Here is a 19188-nt window from a genome sequence, read left to right as displayed (position 1 = left end):
CGGCAGCTGTCATGGATCAAGCGTGTGCTTCGCCTTGCCCGACCTAAAATGTCCCGTCACAGATGGAGCGGTGTAACCTGAATAACTGTAAAGTGCCAACAAGGGTGGCTGTCTTTTTGCCGGAAAGCAGCTTTCCGAGGTTGTCGTCATCCTTTATCTCTTCCCTTTCCTCCAGGCCTGCTCTGCGAAGAGAACATTGACGACTGTGCCGGCGGTCCCCACTGCCTTAACGGTGGTCAGTGTGTGGATAGGATTGGGGGCTACAGTTGCCGCTGCTTGCCCGGCTTTGCAGGAGAACGGTGTGAGGGGGACATCAACGAGTGCCTCTCCAACCCCTGCAGCTCTGAGGGCAGCCTGGACTGCATACAGCTGACCAACGACTACCTGTGTGTCTGCCGCAGTGCCTTCACTGGTGAGAGCCTCCCCACCGCCCCCCGTGCTCTGCCTCCGAGGGCCTTTGAGTGAGGAAATTGGGCTCTTAGGTCATGACCTAGACCCAAGTGAAGCTTTTCCTACGTCTGAAAAACTAGACCAGGTTAATTCAGAGGCTCAGTTTTGCCTTAGATCTGTGCTTCATGGATGTTACAGTCCACCTCTGCCTTTTTTTTCCCCCTAAGAGATGCTTTCTCTTTTGTTATACATTGATTATATCATACTGTAGCAGAAATATAAAAAAAGAAATAGAATGTTAGGAGTGGTTGAGCAAATATCCATTTTTTAATTGGGGTAAAAAACACATAACATGAAGTGTATCATCTTCACCATTTTTAAGTGCACAGTTGAGTGCTATTAAATACATTCACGCCGCCATGCTGCCATCACCAGATCCAGCCACAGAACTCTTTCATCTGAGGAAAATAACGTCTCGTGTTCGGAAACCTTACATCTACTCTGGTTTCATCACGCTGCCTCCCTTGGCATGTGATGACCTGGGTTACTGGTAGTCACTGCCATAGTGACCTTCTTTCCATCTCTGGAACCCAGAGAGGCTCAGGATCTTCTAAGTCACCTAAGGGGAGTAGGTCCACATGGGGATGTGTTTAAGCACAAATCAGTTCATGAGAGTACGTACTGCAAAGCTTCAGGGAATGATCTGCATAGCTGAGAGCTGACCAGGTCTCTTCTCAGGCTCTTCTCCAGAGAGAAGCCTTCTCAGGCTTCTCCAGGTCTCTTCTCAGGCTTCTTTTCTTCACACATTGTAAAGATGGCCAAGCTCTGCCTCAGAATAGGGGCTTGTCATAGGCACACGTTAGTTACTTCTGAAGATGGGCAGCTTGGTGACTTTGGGGGGACTAAAATAGTTTCTAACCGTGGCAGTGTCACCAGATACTCAGAAGTCTGCCTGGCATTTGTGGAGTCATTCTAAACCTTATGCTGTAGTAGTGTTCCTTGGGAGTCGGATAATAGGCTATAGCAGTCTGCTTAGTAATAATTTGGCAAGTTGGACTCTAGTACATTCAGACCCATCTCTAGACTTTTAATTTTCAAGATATGTTACCTTTAAGAACTTTGGTAATTTATGAAGAATGGAGGGATTTTGCCTGGATGCAATATCAAAAGAGAAACCATCCATTATGAACATCATACGTATTGAGGCAATGCTGGACAGAAAGAGTATGAGCAGTCTCTCCATAGCCTCATATTAGCCACGATGTGCTTTGGAAGTCAGAGATGCAAAACTGGCTGCTGTTTCTTTCATTGTCTCTGGGGCTTCCTTTATCTGGAAACACTGAAAACACTTACAAAGAAAGGGGAAACAGATAAAGGAAGGACTGGAGACCACCTTGAATGAGGATCCCACCACCAGGAAGTAGGGTTAATGCATTTTCCACACTTGTGATTGAAAAGAATCCCTCAAGCTCATTGCTTGTAATTATTGTGGGATGCTGTTGCCGAGATGAGCACTGAGGGGCCGTCTGTCCCTGAGCCCCATGTCCATGTGATGGCTGCTCTCAGATAATGGCTGCTGCTGTGATTTGAAGAGACAAACACCCGTAATCCTTGCCTCTTAATTCTGGCTGGCCACAATTGTTACTATTTTAATTTCCTTGTATTTATTTTTTTAATGTTTATTCATTTATTTTGAGAGTACACACAGGCAAGTGAACAAGGAAGGGAAGAGAGAGAGAGACAAAGAGAGAGAGAGAGAGAGAGAGAGAGAGAGAGAGAGAGAGAGAATCCCAGGCAGGCTCTGCACTGTCAGCATGGAGCCCTATCTGCAGCTCTACCCCCACGAACCGTGAGATCATGACCTGAGCTGAAATCAAGGGTGGGACGCTTAACTGACCCAGCCACCCAGGTGCCCCTAATTTCCTTTTAGAAGTCCCTCTTTGTAAGTGACTTCAGGCCACATGAGGCCCACCTCCTGCTGGGCCTCCAGGTGTTCCCCCCCGCCTTGATTTCAGTTGCTTAGTTCACTTTATCATACAGCAGTGGTCTCGAGATGCCATCTGTTTTAGAACTGTTTCTAGAAGAAATGAACTCTAGAAATATTAAGCTGTATTTTAAAGCAGTGCTGATCAAATTCCAGAAAGGCTAGGAAGTGATTGAAAAGAGATATTATGGATGAAAATTCTCTTAAGCCACAAATCAGCACTTGAATGCATTGGTCTGGTGTAGCCTCTTCTGTGAAGTTGACAGTTTTAACAAAATGCAGTGAACAGTTTTGGTAAATATTTCATTTGGCTTGTGAAAGCTAAACTTATCTTCAAAGGAAAAAAAAAAAGCTGAGGTGTCCTTTTCTGTTTCTTTTGGTCAGATTAGAGAGATTTTTCACGACTATGCCCATCTTGTTTTGTGAGTCTCTTTGGGAATCTGTGCCTTGTGTACCTATTGTATAGGCAAGACAGAAGGGGTACTGGCCTGAGCCAGGGGTGAGCCAGTCGCATGGGGGTCCAGGGAGTGTTTTCCTCATCTTCTGTTCCTTTGGCCTTAGGACTGAGCTCACACCTCTTGCCCCATCCCTCACCCTTCAGCTAGCTCCCATCCCGGCAGCACTCTGCTCAGTATATTGCCTTTTAAAACTCCTTTTCATTTTCTGCTTTGAGGTCGTCACTGTGAAACTTTCGTCGATGTGTGTCCGCATATGCCTTGCCTGAATGGGGGAACTTGTGCTGTGGCCAGCAACATGCCCGATGGTTTCATTTGTCGTTGTCCCCCGGTAAGTGCCACGTTGCCTATCGAAGGGGCCTGCTCTCTTTCACACAGTATGGACAAAGCTGAGATTAAACCTGGTTTTTCCAAGCTCCTTCTGGAACTTTCTTGGTGGGGAGATTTCTTAATTTTAGCTCCTTCACCAAAAAGTGCTGGGGTTTCCCGTGTAAAAGCTATTAAGAAACTCCCGGAAACAGTGAACTCCCTGATCTGTGACTCAGTCTTCAGAAGCACTTAGAGAAATCCACAGGAAGCGGTGGAACGTTCCCATGAAAACAAGACTTGTGTCTCTGACCTCTGGGTCCTGTGGTGGGGGGTAGTCTTGCCCCCAGATTGGGGCAGAGTTGGTTGGGAATGCTGCTCCTTAGCAGGGACTATTTGAGAGCAAGCTGCCTATTATACTAGGAGGAAGCCTATTTTTAGCCGTTTGCTGTGCAAACTCTTTTGCCACTGCCAGAGGCTGAAACCCTCCCTAAAACAGATCACTATGTGTGAGGACAAACCAAAAGGAAACCTGTGCTGTCCCCTTGGCCTCACTGAACAGGAAGTATAGGAACAAAATGGCACAGATAGCCTGTGAGACTCCCCAGATTCCTGAAGTAACTTCTTCCACCATAAAGCCATTGTATGAGTGGTCTAATGACGTTAAGGAAGGTGCTTATAGGTACAATGCCACCTCAGTCCCCCCCCCCCCCCATGCCCAGTGGACTTATTTTCTAGAAATGAGCTCTTAAAGTGAGAGAAGTCTTCACTCATCCCGTGGGACCTCTTGAAGAGGCCTCTTCCTAGGACGCGGTACAGGAGGCTACATGGAGGGATCTTAGCCGTGTGCCTAGTCTTTATCTTTCTAGAGGTGGGGCAGAGAAGGGATTGGGAGGGAACACCGGGCCTGCTGTCCTCATCTGTTCACTAATCTCAACAGGGATTCTCCGGGGCAAGATGCCAGAGCAGCTGTGGACAAGTGAAGTGCAGGAGAGGGGAGCAGTGTGTGCACACGGCCTCAGGACCCCGCTGCTTCTGCCCCAACCCCCAGGACTGCGAGTCAGGCTGTGCCAGTAGCCCCTGCCAGCACGGGGGTAGCTGCTACCCTCAGCGCCAGCCTCCTTATTACTTCTGCCAGTGTTCTCCACCATTCTGGGGCAGCCACTGTGAGCTTTACACGGCCCCCACCAGCACCCCTCCTGCCACCTGTCTGAGCCAGTATTGTGCCGACAAAGCTCGGGACGGCGTCTGCGATGAGGCATGCAACAGCCATGCCTGCCAGTGGGATGGGGGTGACTGTTCCCTGACCATGGAGAACCCCTGGGCCAACTGCTCTTCCCCACTTCCCTGCTGGGATTACATCAACAACCAGTGTGATGAGCTGTGTAACACGGCCGAGTGCCTTTTTGACAACTTTGAATGCCAAGGGAACAGCAAGACGTGCAAGTAAGGGTCCAGGGGCCCCAGAAGCTGAGGGAGACTGTCACTAACACACCTCGGTTCCTCGTTCTTGCTCCTAACCACTCCAGGGCTTCAGCCCAAGCTGCCTCTGCTTTTCAGACTGGCGCCCCGAGGCCCTCTTCCGGGTGTCAGCCTTGCCCCGTCGCACGCTGCCCTGTGTTCTCCCTTGCTGACAGAGGTCCAGGAATGCTCATGCACAGCCACCCTCTCTCTGCCTCTCTCTGCCTTCTCACCTGCTGCTCTCACGACCTCCTAGGGGAAATAACTTTTGGAAGTGGTGTTACCCCACTCTCAGGCAGCCTCTCACATAACCTGCCTGCAGGATGGATGGAAAGGTCTGTACCTCTATCTGTTCACCCCATTCCTTTCCCTCAGACAGAGTTTCCCCTTCTAGACTTATGAGGAAGCATAAGCTAGACCAGGCCACTTAACTCTCCTTGTCGTCTCTGTGGCAGTTACAGGGTGCTTTATGGTTTACATAGCAACTTTCCTTTTAGCAATCCCATTTAATTTAACCCCAGTGAACTCTCAACAACCTTAATGAGGTGTAGGTACTGTTAACAGGTCTTTCACAGGTGAGGAAACTGAGACCTGTGAGGTTAGAGAACGTGCCAGAGCACATACAGCTGTTGCTGACTCCCAAGCTCTTTGTTGAGCCAGTGTGGCAGGTGATACCAATGGCATAACCACTATCAAGGGGTGAGAGTGGGGAGGAGAGTGAGGATGAAATAGTTTGTGCATCATTTAGGTTTGGGGACTCGATTTCCTTTTCCCAGTATTTGAAAGAGGCTGTACAGTTTAAATCTGGTATCTTGTCTGGGACACACCTCTCCCCACCTGCCTTCCAGAGCTAGGATTCAGTCTTGTTTGGGGAGGAAATGGGCCATATCGACAGGGTCCTCTGTGGAGCCCTGATGGCTCAGGGCTCTGTACCCGGTTCCTGGAGGCCCCCTTTTTTTTTTCCAAAAGCTCATTCTTACCGCAGCAGGGACAGTGGATAAAAAAAAAAAAAAAAAAAAAGGAAGCATGCACCTGGTTAATTTGTTTCAGGCATGCAGCTTTGCTTACAAAGCTGACTTACAAAGATTACCAGCTGCCTGGGCGGCTGTAAGCCCATGCAGCATAGCGAGCACAGTGTTGTTTCTCCTTTGGAGGGTGCTCAGATTGAGTGGCATAGATGGGATATGTACTCTGTGCTGTCAGGATGGGAGACTCAATGAGGGGACCTGATCTGGGCTACAGAAGATAGGCGGGAAAAGCCACAGTAGTTCCAGGCAGAAAACCAAATAGCACTGCAGTCTATTCTGAGCCCTTCCCTTGTTCTCCTCCTCTTCTGCCTCCCCCTGCCTAGGTATGACAAATACTGTGCAGACCACTTCAAAGACAACCACTGTGACCAGGGATGCAACAGTGAGGAGTGTGGCTGGGATGGGTTGGACTGTGCTGCTGACCGGCCGGAGAACCTGGCGGAGGGGACCCTGGTTATAGTGGTGCTCATGCCCCCAGAGCAGCTTCTCCAGGATGCCCGCAGCTTTTTGCGGGCACTGGGCACCCTGCTCCGTACCAACCTGCAGATTAAACGGGACTCCCAGGGGGTACTCATGGTCTACCCCTATTATGGTGAGAAGTCGGCTGCCATGAAGAAGCAGAGGATGATACGCAGGTCCCTTCCTGGTGACCAAGAACAGGAGGTGGTTGGGTAGGTTTTTGGTTTCTGAACTTCTTAAAGTTTATAAAGCTAAGTACTCTGACGCACAGAGGAAGTCATAACTGAACCTATAAGAATGCAGAGCTCAGGCAAGTAGAACAGCCACCAAGTACAGTAAACCCATGATGCCAGTACGTATGTTTAAGGGTAAGGTTTTCCTTGGTCTTGGTATCCTGAAAGGTGGGCTGGAGCAAGCAGAAGGTGGGATGTCAGGACGGCCTCCTCAAATGCCAGAATGTGTAACCTTTTGCCAGGGTTGCCTCAAATCCCTTTACTACTGACCATTCTTTTTATGTTAATCATTGCGTTCTGTTCAAGGCCATGCATTTATAACAGAAGGCTCTCTGTAATAATCTTGAATTGTTCTGTCATTGCACCCCACTATTTGTTGCTGTATCCCACAAGTTTCAACTGTATAGCTACCTCAGATGCAGATGCAGAGACCACGGAGAATAGGGACCCGCTTTACCCAGTGTCCTCCCTTTGACTTGCATTGCCTAAGTCAGAAGGCGCAAACTCAGCCAGACCAAGGAAGGTGAGACATAGTCCGGTGGGAACTCTTATTTAGGATCTAAAAGGACAGGATCTAATTTCTGAGATCTTTTGATGGCCTCATCACAGAGATAGGAGAGCCCAATGCTGATGTGAGGAAGGAAGGCTCATGCAGTCCTTTCTAACTTCACTTGCTTGACTGGCACCCTCTGTTTTACTCACCATTTCCCCTTGGCATCCTACAGCTCCAAGGTGTTTCTGGAAATTGACAACCGCCAGTGTGTTCAAGATTCAGACCAGTGTTTCAAGAACACGGATGCAGCAGCAGCTCTTCTGGCCTCTCACGCCATCCAGGGGACCTTGTCCTACCCTCTTGTGTCCGTCGTCAGTGAGTAGCACTGGTGTTAAAGGAAGAATTTGGGGCAGGGGAGACGTCACTTGGGGCCAGTGAGAAAAGGGCACACTTTTCAGTGTGCAGCTCTGTTTTTCAGTGCCAGTGAGGTCAATCAGTCAATGCCCTCTAAATGAATTTTATGCTAAGATTGAGAGGTTTATTCAGCACATTCCCTGTCTCCCTGCACTTCCAGGTGAATCTCTGACTCCAAAAGGTACTCAGCTTCTCTATCTACTTGCTGTTGCCGTTGTCATTATCCTGTTTATTATCTTGCTGGGAGTTATCATGGCGAAACGAAAGCGTAAGCATGGCTCCCTCTGGCTGCCTGAAGGTTTCACCCTTCGCCGAGACTCCAGCAATCACAAGCGCCGTGAGCCAGTGGGACAGGATGCCGTGGGGCTGAAGTAAGACGGTTTGCCAACACGCCACTATTCACAGTAGTAATAGCAGAGATAGAGGAGAAAGGAAATCTTGTTGAATTATGATTTTAAATTTCGAGCTCTGGCCACACCACACTGTCACACCTAACCATGATTCTGAGTGCCTGCTGAGCGACTGTGAACTAACAGAGTCTGGATGCTTCTATTCTGTATATATTAAAGCAGTGGTGCTTGGCTTATATGTTGAGGCACCCTTTTGTTGTAAGCTCTTGATCCACAGGAAAGGAAAAGATGTTTACTCGGGCAGTGGGATGGAAAATACTGCCCATCCTTTGTGGGCCAAGGCTCCTGAAAGTCTTTGAGGATAGCCATGGAAAAAGTATTGAAAACCACTATATGAGTTTATGACATAACCTCTGCTCTTGTTTTTCCCCTTCATAATCTTGTCCTATCAGAAATCTCTCAGTGCAAGTCTCAGAGGCTAACCTAATTGGTTCTGGAACAAGTGAACATTGGGTTGATGATGAAGGGCCCCAGCCAAAGAAAGCCAAGGTAAGCTGGCCATGGTAGATCCACTATTATCAGCCACTATCTGGTCACATCAAATTTCTGTCCTTTGCTATCTAGAGTGTCCTGAATGGGTGAAAAGGGTGATAGTCTTTATGTGCTGCCCAGGCAATGGCTACCCCAGGTTGTCATGAAAGGCAAGAATCATTAGGTCATTGATGGCCTTGGGTTACCTCCATATGTGTTTCAGTAAGAACTCTTTAGAGGCACCTGGGTGGCTCAGTCAGTTAAGCATCTGACTCTTGATTTCAGCTCAGGTCATGATCTCATGGAGTTTGAGCCCCACATCGGGCTCTATGCTGGCGGTGTGGAGTCTGCTTGGGAGTCTCTCTCTCTCACTTTCTCTCTGCCCTTGCCCCATTTGCGTGCACGCGCGCTCTCTCTCTCTCTCTCTCTCTCTCTCTCTCTCTCTCTCTGTCTCTCTAAATAAAAAAATAAATAAACCTAAAAAAATAACTCTTTATTAAAAGTAATAAACATGATTCCTTCCTTAAGAATCATGCTGATGGTAGCTGAATAAGGAATGATGTGTGTAAATAGTAGTTTCCTTTATGACTAGCTCTCCCCCTTATCTTCTCTGGATACTCCCCCTTCAGGAAGGAAGAAAGCCAATGACCATTGAGTTTGGAGGTTCTGCATCTTGAGCGCAGGAAACTAGAACCATAAAGTAAGAGGTAGATTGGGCTGAAGCTGATGTGAAAAGGGAGACAGTCCATCCATAGCTATACGTGGCTGGGATATGCATATATCCATGAGTATTCTAAAGCAGCTTGAGGGGATGAATGCTTGAGGAATATAGACATGCAGTACAGCCTGATGGTTCAGAACATTGCTTAGTTACAATCAGAACTGGATTCAAGTCCAGAACTCTGCTAGTTAGTAGCTGGAAAACTTAACCTCTTTGTACCTCATTATCCTTATCTGTAAAATAGGGAGTTGTTTCAAAGATTAAATATATATGTGTGAAGCATCTTACCCATTTTCTATCATGTAGTAAATATTCAATAAAAGGTAGCTGCCTTTTAAATTATAGTAATAGTTACTGCCCAGCAAATATTTTCTTGGGTGTTTGCTATGTGCTGGGCATTGTATTAAGTACAGGGAGGTGGTATTGAACAAGGCTTGTTTCCTGTTCTCATGAACCTTACCTTCTCGTGGTAGAGACTGTTATATAGTGCCTTGTGAGCACTTAACACAGAGTCAGTTAAGTAGAGGTATGCAGAGGGTATTTTCGAACCCACAAGAGGAATTAAAGTCCCGTTGTATTTGAAGGGTAGGTAGGAGTTAGTCAGACAAAGAATTGGGAAAAGATACGGCAGGCACAGGGGACAACCCAGGCAGAAGTCCAGAAGCAAGGAAATGGTGCTTTGGGGATCTGTATCTAGATAGCGTATTTGGTAGGTGAAATAGATGGTATATTAAGGCTGAAGCCTGGAGTTTGGAATGGGGAGGTCGGGAGAGTGGTACAGATGGCACAGGAGAGGGTGACAGGAATCACATCCGGCAGCAGCAGGAAGGCAGTGTGGATGACACCCTGGCAGGTAGAATAGGAGGAGACTACAACTGCCTCCTTGTCCGCAGCCCCTAATGGTGGGCCAGGTCAACACAGAGCGTTGTTTTCTTGTCAGGCTGAAGATGAGGCTTTGCTCTCAGAAGAAGATGATGCCATTGATCGACGTCCATGGACACAGCAGCACCTTGAGGCTGCAGATATCCGCAGGACGCCATCGCTGGCACTCACTCCTCCACAGGCAGAGCAGGAGGTGGATGTGTTGGATGTGAATGTCCGTGGCCCAGGTCAGCACACACCTGCTTTCCAAACCTGCCCTGCCTGCCCTTGGCTCTGTGATGTGCCTCGGTGATCTGCCCCCTGCCAATTGCACAGAGTAAATTAGCATGAGGAAATGAACACTTAGGGAATACAGACATGCAGAACATGTAAACTTCTGTAAGAAGAGGGAAGGATTTTATGTTGCCTCACCTACAGCATGCTTGGGAATAGATAGGCTGATTACATGGGAAAGAGTTTAATGGGATAGAGAAATAATATCCCAAAGCAGAAGGATAGAAAATTACTTTAACTGATACCTTAGTGCATATTATTGTTAATACTAGATATTTTTAAATGTTGCCCAATTTAAAATAACATAGCACTTAGGAACTCAAACAGGAAGGCTTGCTTAACTTAGAGAAGAGCCCTAGCTTAAAAACACTCTTATTTTCCCATAAAGGGCATTATCTATCAGAGGAAAAACAGGTGGCAAATGTAAAACGAATTGCCCATTACCACAAGAAGCTCAGAGGGTTTTTTTCCCCATAAGAATAACTTTATTCAAACAGAACGCTTCCAGCCACTGGGTTCATTGAACATTAATGTCCTTCTCCTCCTTAAATATTTTTTGGAAAATTCCGTTCTTATAGATGGGTGCACCCCACTGATGCTGGCTTCCCTCCGAGGAGGCAGCTCAGATATGAGTGATGAAGATGAAGATGGAGAGGACTCTTCTGCCAACATCATCACAGACTTGGTCTACCAGGGTGCCAGCCTGCAGGCCCAGACAGACCGGACTGGTGAGATGGCTCTGCACCTTGCAGCGCGCTACTCAAGGGCTGATGCCGCCAAGCGTCTCCTGGATGCAGGTGCAGACGCCAACGCCCAGGACAACATGGGCCGCTGCCCTCTCCATGCTGCAGTGGCAGCTGATGCCCAGGGGGTCTTCCAGGTAAAGAACAGAGCTGATTCCCCATAGATCTATAATGGTTTCTCTTTGCTAAGGCACTTAATACCCAATTATGCTCCTTCGGTAATTCTCTGAGAAAATAGGGCGGATGGTGGATCTGGTGGATCCAGGATGGTGGAGTCCTGCTTGTCGGATGGGAAAGCAGGAAAAGAGCAGCAGAAAACTGACCTAACCAGAACAGCCAGGTAGCGACAGAGCTTACAGCAGATCCCACCAGTTTTCTGATTCTTCGTCACTGTTCATTTTGATGTGCCAAAATGCCTCCCAAATGAATAGATCAGATGGGAGTGATACCTGTTATGAAGTTTTTGACTAGTATCAGCTTCTCCCTGTAGATTTATCTGGCCATATGGGCTTCCAGCTGCTCCTTGGTGGTCTTTTTGACATGAATTCACTGTGTATTCCTTTTATTTTACCCTTGTGAGGAAACTGGAAGCATTCTGATTAATCTTAAACTATATACACCATAACTGAGGTTATGATATTTTCCCACTTACTCCTTTCTTTAGAAAGCAGAAGACATCACTCTCCATGAGATGGCGTCCCCTAGCACCCTTTGTTCCTTCATTCATTCATGCATTCATTCAGCATTTATTGATTGAGAATGATAGAATCATGGACACAAAGACAACAAGCATTCCCTGCCCTCCAGGAACTTACAGGGTTGCCTCAGCTCTGATGCTCTTGTTTCTTCTTTTAACTTCATTATTTTCTTTTATCTAGTTGACTGTCTTTTCTGTACTTTCTCATCTTGTAGATTCTGATCCGCAACCGAGTAACTGATCTGGACGCCAGGATGAACGATGGCACTACACCACTGATCCTGGCCGCCCGCCTGGCTGTGGAGGGAATGGTGGCAGAACTGATCAACTGCCAAGCAGATGTGAATGCAGTAGACGACCATGGTAGGGCCGAGAGGCAGGGAGCCAGATTCTCGCCCGCAAAGCATGCCTCTAAGGGGGACAATCATTATGTGATCTTTAAAGAACCATCTCAGATTTGAATCCAATGAAGATTCTATCATTCATTTATTCTTGTTTCAACATTTTAAGTCCAGAGAACTAAGCCAGTGGGAAGTCCATAGGCGAAGATAGGAAGGGATTTTTAGTGAGGGTTTTTGGAACCCAAAGCCAGTCTATGAAAGGCTTGCCTCTGTAGGTTCCACTCTGGATATGAGGACTAGTGAGCTTGTCCTAACTAGGGAGGGATTATGAGCAACATCTTAAATAGACATTCTGGTGTGATACGTAGATAGATTATTGTCCTCAGTATGGGATTCTACCATGTGGAAGACGTGGGTACCCTAGACAAATGATCTTTTTACCTACATGTCTTTCTAATGCTAGGCAGCCTGTATTAAAGTATTTCTAGAACAGGAAAAGGAAGATAATACTTTGGTTTTTTTCCACAGGCTGTCACTGACAACTGGCTTGCTTCTCTCTGGGAGGTTCAAGGTTTCCTTATATAAGTCATGATGCTTCCTTATACTGGGAAGAGGACATGTTCCTCTACTCTGTCTGTTTATAAAAATGTTTCTCCCTGCAGGAAAATCCGCTCTTCACTGGGCAGCTGCTGTCAATAACGTGGAGGCAACCCTTTTGCTGTTGAAAAACGGGGCCAACCGAGACATGCAAGACAACAAGGTACAGTCTGGGCAGACCTAGCAGTGCCTCAGATTACGAAGCCTTCCCTTTTCTCCTATAGCTCCTCTTGTGATGAGTATAGACAAAGAGGGAGGCAGCGTGGACAACAGCTGGATCCAAAGAGTTTGAGGGGAAGGTATTGGGTTATCCAGGGATGTGTCAGGAGGCGAGTCCTCTGCCTACGCAGTACTCAGTCTGGATCAGGCTGTCCTGTAAATAACTTCAGTGTAGCCTTTTCTGCCTTTCTCTTTGACATCGTCCTTTCTCCTGTTCTCTGTTCTCTTCATGCTCACTTGCTTTTCTCTTGTTCTTGTTCATTTTCTTTGCTGTGGCTCTTGTTTTCTGTTCTTGGACACCATGGTATTTTCCTGGTTGCTTTTCTTCCTCTGGGTTTTGGGTCATACTTCTCTTCTCTTGTGTATTTCCTCTTTTCTCTAATTTTAATTCTTTCTTAAACATGTTTTGTTTCCTATTGCTTCTGGTTCCCCTTATTTTTCTGCTTTAGGTTCTTGCCCTCCTACTTCTCTTATTTCTAAGAAGTCCTTTTCCTCTTAGGACCCTATTTTGATAAGCTCAGTGCTCTTTTAAGCAAATCTCTGGCTCAGGAGAATGCTTTATTTCACACATTCCCAACTAAGGAGACATCACCCTCAATGGGGCAAAATTGACTGTTGAGGAAGGGTAGGATGATCTTACTCTTTTTGTGTATAAAACTACAGATATATGGGGCACCTGGGTGGCTCGGTCAGGTAAGCGTCCAACTCTTGGTTTCAGCTCAGGTCATGAACTCACCGTTCATGAGTTTGAGCACTACGTTGGGCTCCATGCTGACAGCACACAGCCTGCTTGGGATTCTCTGTCTCCCTCTCTCTCTGCCCTCCCCCCCACCCAATCTTTCAAAATAAATAAATAAATTTTTATTTATTTATATTTTTTTAATTTTCTCTTTTACATTTATTTATTTTTGAGAGACAGAGAGAGCACTAGTCGGGGAGGGATAGAGAGAGGAAGACACAGAATCCTAAGCAGGCTCCAGGCTCTGAGCTGTCAGCACAGAGCCCGACGCAGGGCCCAAACTCACAAACCGTGAGATCATGACCTGAGCCGAAGTCAGACACTTAACTGACTGACCCACTCAGGCGCCCCATAAAAAAAAAAATTTTTTTTAAGCTACAGATATACATTCAGTACCTAGGTAGATAGACATTTTATCTGTGCTAGTAAAATTTCATATGGGGAGGCAGTTAGGGAAATAATGTCTAAGGGTTTGATGATAACAAAAAGTTTGAGAAACACTGACATATGATCAAGGGTGTTACTAATTTTCATGTGCTATGTGGGTCTTCTCTGTAGGAAGAGACACCTCTGTTTCTTGCTGCCCGGGAGGGAAGCTATGAAGCAGCCAAGATCCTGTTAGACCATTTTGCCAATCGGGATATCACAGACCACATGGATCGTCTTCCCCGGGATGTGGCTCGGGACCGCATGCACCATGACATCGTGCGCCTCCTAGACGAGTACAATGTGACACCGAGCCCTCCAGGCACTGTGCTGACTTCTGCCCTCTCACCTGTCATCTGTGGGCCCAACAGATCTTTCCTCAGCCTAAAGCACACCCCAATGGGCAAGAAGCCTAGACGGCCCAATACCAAGAGTGCCATGCCCACTAGCCTCCCTAACCTTGCCAAGGAGGCCAAGGATGCCAAGGGTAGTAGGAGGAAGAAGTCTCTGAGTGACAAGGGTCAGCTGTCTGAGAGTTCAGTGACTTTATCCCCAGTTGATTCTTTAGAGTCTCCTCACACATATGTTTCTGACACCACATCCTCTCCAATGATTACATCCCCTGGAATCTTACAGGCCTCACCCAACCCTATGTTGGCCACTGCTGCACCCCCTGCCCCAGTCCATGCACAGCATGCACTGTCCTTCTCTAACCTGCATGAAATGCAGCCTTTGGCTCACGGGGCCAACACTGTGCTTCCCTCAGTGAGCCAGCTGCTATCCCACCACCACATTGTTCCCCCAGGCAGTGGCAGTACGGGGAGCTTGGGCAGGCTCCATCCAGTCACTGTTCCAGCAGATTGGATGAACCGTATGGAGATGAATGAGACCCAGTACAATGAGATGTTTAGTATGGTTCTGGCTCCAGCTGAGGGCACGCACCCTGGCATAGCTCCCCAGAGCAGACCACCTGAAGGGAAGCATATAACTACCCCTCGGGAGCCCTTGCCCCCCATTGTGACTTTCCAGCTAATCCCCAAAGGCAGTATTTCCCAACCAGCAGGGACTCCCCAGCCTCAGTCCAACTGCCCCCCACCTGTTGCAGGCCCTGTGCCCACCATGTACCAGATTCCAGAAATGGCTCGTTTGCCTAATATGGCTTTTCCCACTGCCATGATGCCCCAGCAGGATGGGCAGGTTGCTCAGACCATTCTCCCAGCCTATCATCCTTTCCCAGCCTCTGTGGGCAAGTATCCCACACCACCTTCACAGCATAGTTATGCTTCCTCAAATGCTGCTGAGCGAACACCCAGTCACAGTGGTCACCTCCAGGGTGAGCATCCCTACCTGACACCATCCCCAGAGTCTCCTGACCAGTGGTCAAGTTCATCACCCCACTCTGCTTCTGACTGGTCAGATGTGACCACCAGCCCTACCCCTGGGGGTGCTGGAGGAGGTCAGCGGGGACCTGGAACACACATGTCTGAGCCACCGCGCAGCAACATGCAGGTGTATGCATGAAAGAGTCTGCCTCCAGTGTAGGGACAGAACTGCCTATTGTAAATGCTGCTGAGGAACAAATGAAGGTCATCCGGGAGAGAAATGAAGAAATCTCTGGAATCAGCTTCTGGAAGCAGGAGGAAGAAGATGCTTTTATCTTTTAGATAATGCAAGAAGCAATTTTGTCAGCTTCACTGGGTATCTGCAGGATTTGGGGTGGGAGGAACATGGTTCCTTTCAGTCTCTTACCCATCAAGCCAAGTTTGTGGAAACTCAAGATGAATACAAGACTTGGGGCCACGTTTACTCTTTTCTCTTTGGAGAAAAGAATGGATGCCTGTTGTAGCCCAGAAATTCTTGCAGCCTGGACTGCATTTTAAGCCCTGGGGGCTTCTGCCATATCCATGAGAAGATTTTACATACAGTCCTGTTGGGAATTGTACCTTGGAATTCTGCCCAAGTTGACTTATCTCATCTTCTCTTACTTGGAAATTCTTCTGACTTCATTTGGTGCTTTAATTTTTGCACCTCTCTGTGGTTGTACTCCCCCCACACCCCCAGCATGGTATAGGGCAACGTGCTTTTAATCATTCCTGCTCTGAGAAGCAATTTCAGCCTCCTTTCCCCTCTTCTCCCAGTGTCCCCAGGAATATCACAGGGTTTGCTTCGGTTATGGTTCTCAGCATACACCTTTCAAGTATGTTTCTTTAGAAAACGGATTCATTGCAGTCTCCTACATAATGTCATTCCTAGAAGAGGAAGGGGAGCAAGACATTTTTCTTTGAACCCATTTTGGAGACAGAAGTCCTTTTCAAGAGACTGCACCTTAGTTCTCTTGCCTGCATGCAGGGCTTTATGTAAACCTTACCAGGAAGAAGGATAAGAATTGGTTGTTTTCCCATTTGTGGGCCTAGTCAGTGGGAAGTTTTATCATTGGCAGTGCAGGTACTATGAGCCCCTTAAAACAAATAAACAAACAAACAAGAAACAGACAAAGATGTGGAATGTTGGAATGACCAAGAGATAAGCTAACTCATGTGAGAAGTGGTTATCCACTAACAAGTCCTTTTCCTTCTCTCCCAGCATTCCATTGACGGCCTGTGCAAAACACATTTGTTCCCAGATCTCAGAACCCCTGGCCTACTTCACTCACTCATCCAGCAGTAAAGCTAGCCTTAGTTGTTGAGACTTTCCTTCCATAGAAGAAAATGTCTCAAACGATGCTTCCTCGCCACTCAGAGCTGAACTCTGTTTGGCTCGAGGGACCCCGTGCCAGCCGGGTTCCTTTTGTGGAGGGATTGCAGTCTCTGCTTTCTGAGGCTGTTTCTGACCGCAGGCCTGCTCACCAGCCCTTCGCTGTGCGTGCAGTCTGAGTTATTGGTGCACCCAAGTAGGTTCTCACCGAACGCATGGACTTTTCTGTGTTCAAGTGCAGGAGATAGAAAGAAAGCTAACCTAGTTTTCTGGGATCAAGCCAGCCCCGTACAAAGGTTGGAACTATGAGGCGGCCTTTGCTATTTTTTGCTACCATTCCTTTTGTTTTGAGGCAGTCGTGGCGTTCCCTTTCAGGCAACTAACATAGAAACTTTACTGTGGACATTTTCCTTTCCCGGAGTTGCCTTGTAGATAATGATGGACAATTAAAGACTGTCTTTGTCATTCTCATGCTCAGATTATGGTTATATTTTACTTGAGTCGGCTCTCTGTATTTGTGGTCTTGGCACCTTCTGTGACACTCTGTCAAGGGCAGAAGCATTCTAGTCAACACTAGAAATAGGAATATCGTTTTCTTCCTCTTGTCCCTGAGTCATCCAATAGTGGATCCTGTGGCCACACTGTCATCTCTGCCCGGTGCTGTGATGTCATGACACCTGGGAAATTAGTTCTGCTGGGGCATTTTGTAGATAATGACAGGTGAATTGCCTACTCTGTTTGAATGGTAGTCTTCATTACTGCCTTGGCTAGGAGTACCCGTCAGAGCATTCCACTTAACGTGATTTATCTGTTTGTGGCCCCGTATGGAACCCCTGAGTGTCTGTTAGCATGGCAGTCTACAAATTTTTTTTTTTAGTCCTGCCCAAGCTCATCAACAGAAATAATTAGTACTGCCCCAGCAAACTGTATTCTCTCATGTGGCAACTCTTACCAGCCCTTTCATAGCAGGTAACATTTTATCTTCTGAACAGTGACTCTCTGTCCTTGGGCCCATTTGTTAATTCACAGATGGGGAGAACCTCTCTGTGTGGGCCACTGTGGACCTCACCACATCTGCCCCTGTCATCCTGTTTCATCCCCACTTCCTGAAAGTATCAGCCTCTGACCCAACAGCTTGGATCCTCTATTGCCTCCTCCTTCCCCAACCACAATTTAGGCCTAACTTGCTTCTTTTTCCTTCTTGGGATCCTTTGGGTTTTGGGAAAGGGAATGTGAAAGCTGCCATTACAGACTACGGGCTTCAGTGATAGGAGGAAAACACTGCCTTTCAAGCATTTATCAATCCCTTAGATTTTAAGAACCCTTCAGTTGTATAGTACCTAATAAAAGTGAAGGTGAGATGGAGAATCACTTTCTTATTTGGGTTCTGAATTAGAGACTAAGTTTTATAGGACACGTCTTTTATGCCATGTATAGGTCACCCTCTCCCCAATTTTGGTTTTTATTTTTATAAATTTTTCTTTTGACTCCTCTTCTGTCTGCCTTTGGGGATAGACTCTTCTGTTTGTTTCTTCTGTTTTGTGTTAAGCATCATTTTCTGACTTACATGATGGTGAGGGAGAGAAACGTGTAAAAGAGAGTTAAAGACTTTGATGTAAGCAGTCAGCCATGATGCGCAAGCCTGCTATACCATCTTATTACGGTCGCTGGTACACAGTTCTGGCATAGAAAAGAACCAAAGGTATAATATTTTGTGGGCAGGCAGTTTGGATTTTAACCAACACATTGAATGTATGATGACTATTTGAGAGGACACAACTATATGACCTGACGCTCCCACTTGTAACTGGTACTACGGCTCCTTCCTTGTGTACATTTCTCTTAAAAGTGATACTATATGTTTGTATGAGAAACCCAGTAACCAGAAAAATGACTGCATATTCCTAACTATACATAGTAAGGAAAATGCAAACTGTTTTTACTTTTCAAATTTTCATTCTAAAGTAGTTAAGATGAAATTTATATGAAAGCATTTTTATCACAAAATAAAAAAAAGATTACATGTCAAGCTCTGTGACATTGCAGTTTTTATTTTCCATTCCAGCGTCCCTGGTCTTGCAGTGACCTCCTTTGTGATGTCATGATAGGCCGAGAATGAAATAATTTTCTCTTCATTCTGAATCCCACAAAGCCAAGCACTAGGCTTCTTTTTTTCATTCTCCCAAGCAGATTGCAAATAAATGCTTTTGAGGAAAAACTTCTGTCAAATAGGAAGCACCACAAGACAATCACTTTTCTGTGCACTAGTTAGTGGCAAACAGACACTTACTGAGGACAAGGTACCTTCCGGTGGAAATGGGGAGTGTTTGCTAAGGCCAGAATTGAAAAGTGGGATGTAACTGATAATATTGATAGTGCTGTTACCTAAACCATTAGTTTTCAATATTATTCCTCAAATTAAATTTGTATAGAACTTTGTTGCAGGGAGTATGGCCGGAGTTGCAAAAGATGAGTCCGCAAACAAAATGCAGTTAAGTGAAGGTCCTCATACTTGAGTCGGAATGAGGCCCTGACTCCAGAATGAAGCTTCTTTTTATTAGGATAATTGCTAAAGACTATGTGCATAAAGTCAGCTAAGTAAGTGTGTTAATCAATCTAATGGTTTAGCTTTTCAAGGTTGAATTTCGAGTTAATTGGTTTCTGTAACACTAGGAAGGGTCAGCTGTGAAGGAGGATCCATCCCTGGACTATGTTAATGGCTCTAGGTGTCCCTTACCAGCCGCAGCCTCAT

At 46.6% G+C, this 19188-nt stretch overlaps 1 protein-coding gene across 2 annotated transcripts in view; it reads left to right on the top strand.

Annotated features, from left to right (window-relative positions):
* The window catches only part of NOTCH2 (notch receptor 2), a 163215-nt gene extending 144750 nt beyond the window's left edge, over positions 1 to 18465 (top strand). For both annotated transcript variants that reach the window (XM_027058256.2, XM_027058257.2), the window contains exons 23-34: positions 176 to 412; positions 3048 to 3160; positions 4076 to 4581; positions 5948 to 6295; positions 7042 to 7184; positions 7384 to 7594; positions 8026 to 8122; positions 9766 to 9934; positions 10559 to 10860; positions 11636 to 11783; positions 12424 to 12521; positions 13875 to 18465. In XM_027058256.2, the coding sequence (XP_026914057.1) occupies positions 176 to 412; positions 3048 to 3160; positions 4076 to 4581; positions 5948 to 6295; positions 7042 to 7184; positions 7384 to 7594; positions 8026 to 8122; positions 9766 to 9934; positions 10559 to 10860; positions 11636 to 11783; positions 12424 to 12521; positions 13875 to 15263 (3761 nt within the window). In that variant the 3' untranslated portion in view covers positions 15264 to 18465. The remainder of the gene's footprint in view (positions 1 to 175; positions 413 to 3047; positions 3161 to 4075; positions 4582 to 5947; positions 6296 to 7041; positions 7185 to 7383; positions 7595 to 8025; positions 8123 to 9765; positions 9935 to 10558; positions 10861 to 11635; positions 11784 to 12423; positions 12522 to 13874) is intronic.
* Positions 18466 to 19188: the final 723 nt, after the last annotated feature.

Source organism: Acinonyx jubatus, chromosome C1 (assembly GCF_027475565.1).
Source record: "Acinonyx jubatus isolate Ajub_Pintada_27869175 chromosome C1, VMU_Ajub_asm_v1.0, whole genome shotgun sequence".
Classification (NCBI taxonomy): domain Eukaryota; kingdom Metazoa; phylum Chordata; class Mammalia; order Carnivora; family Felidae; genus Acinonyx; species Acinonyx jubatus.
Note: the sequence above shows the minus strand (reverse complement) of the source record. Positions and strands in the feature narration are given on the sequence as shown.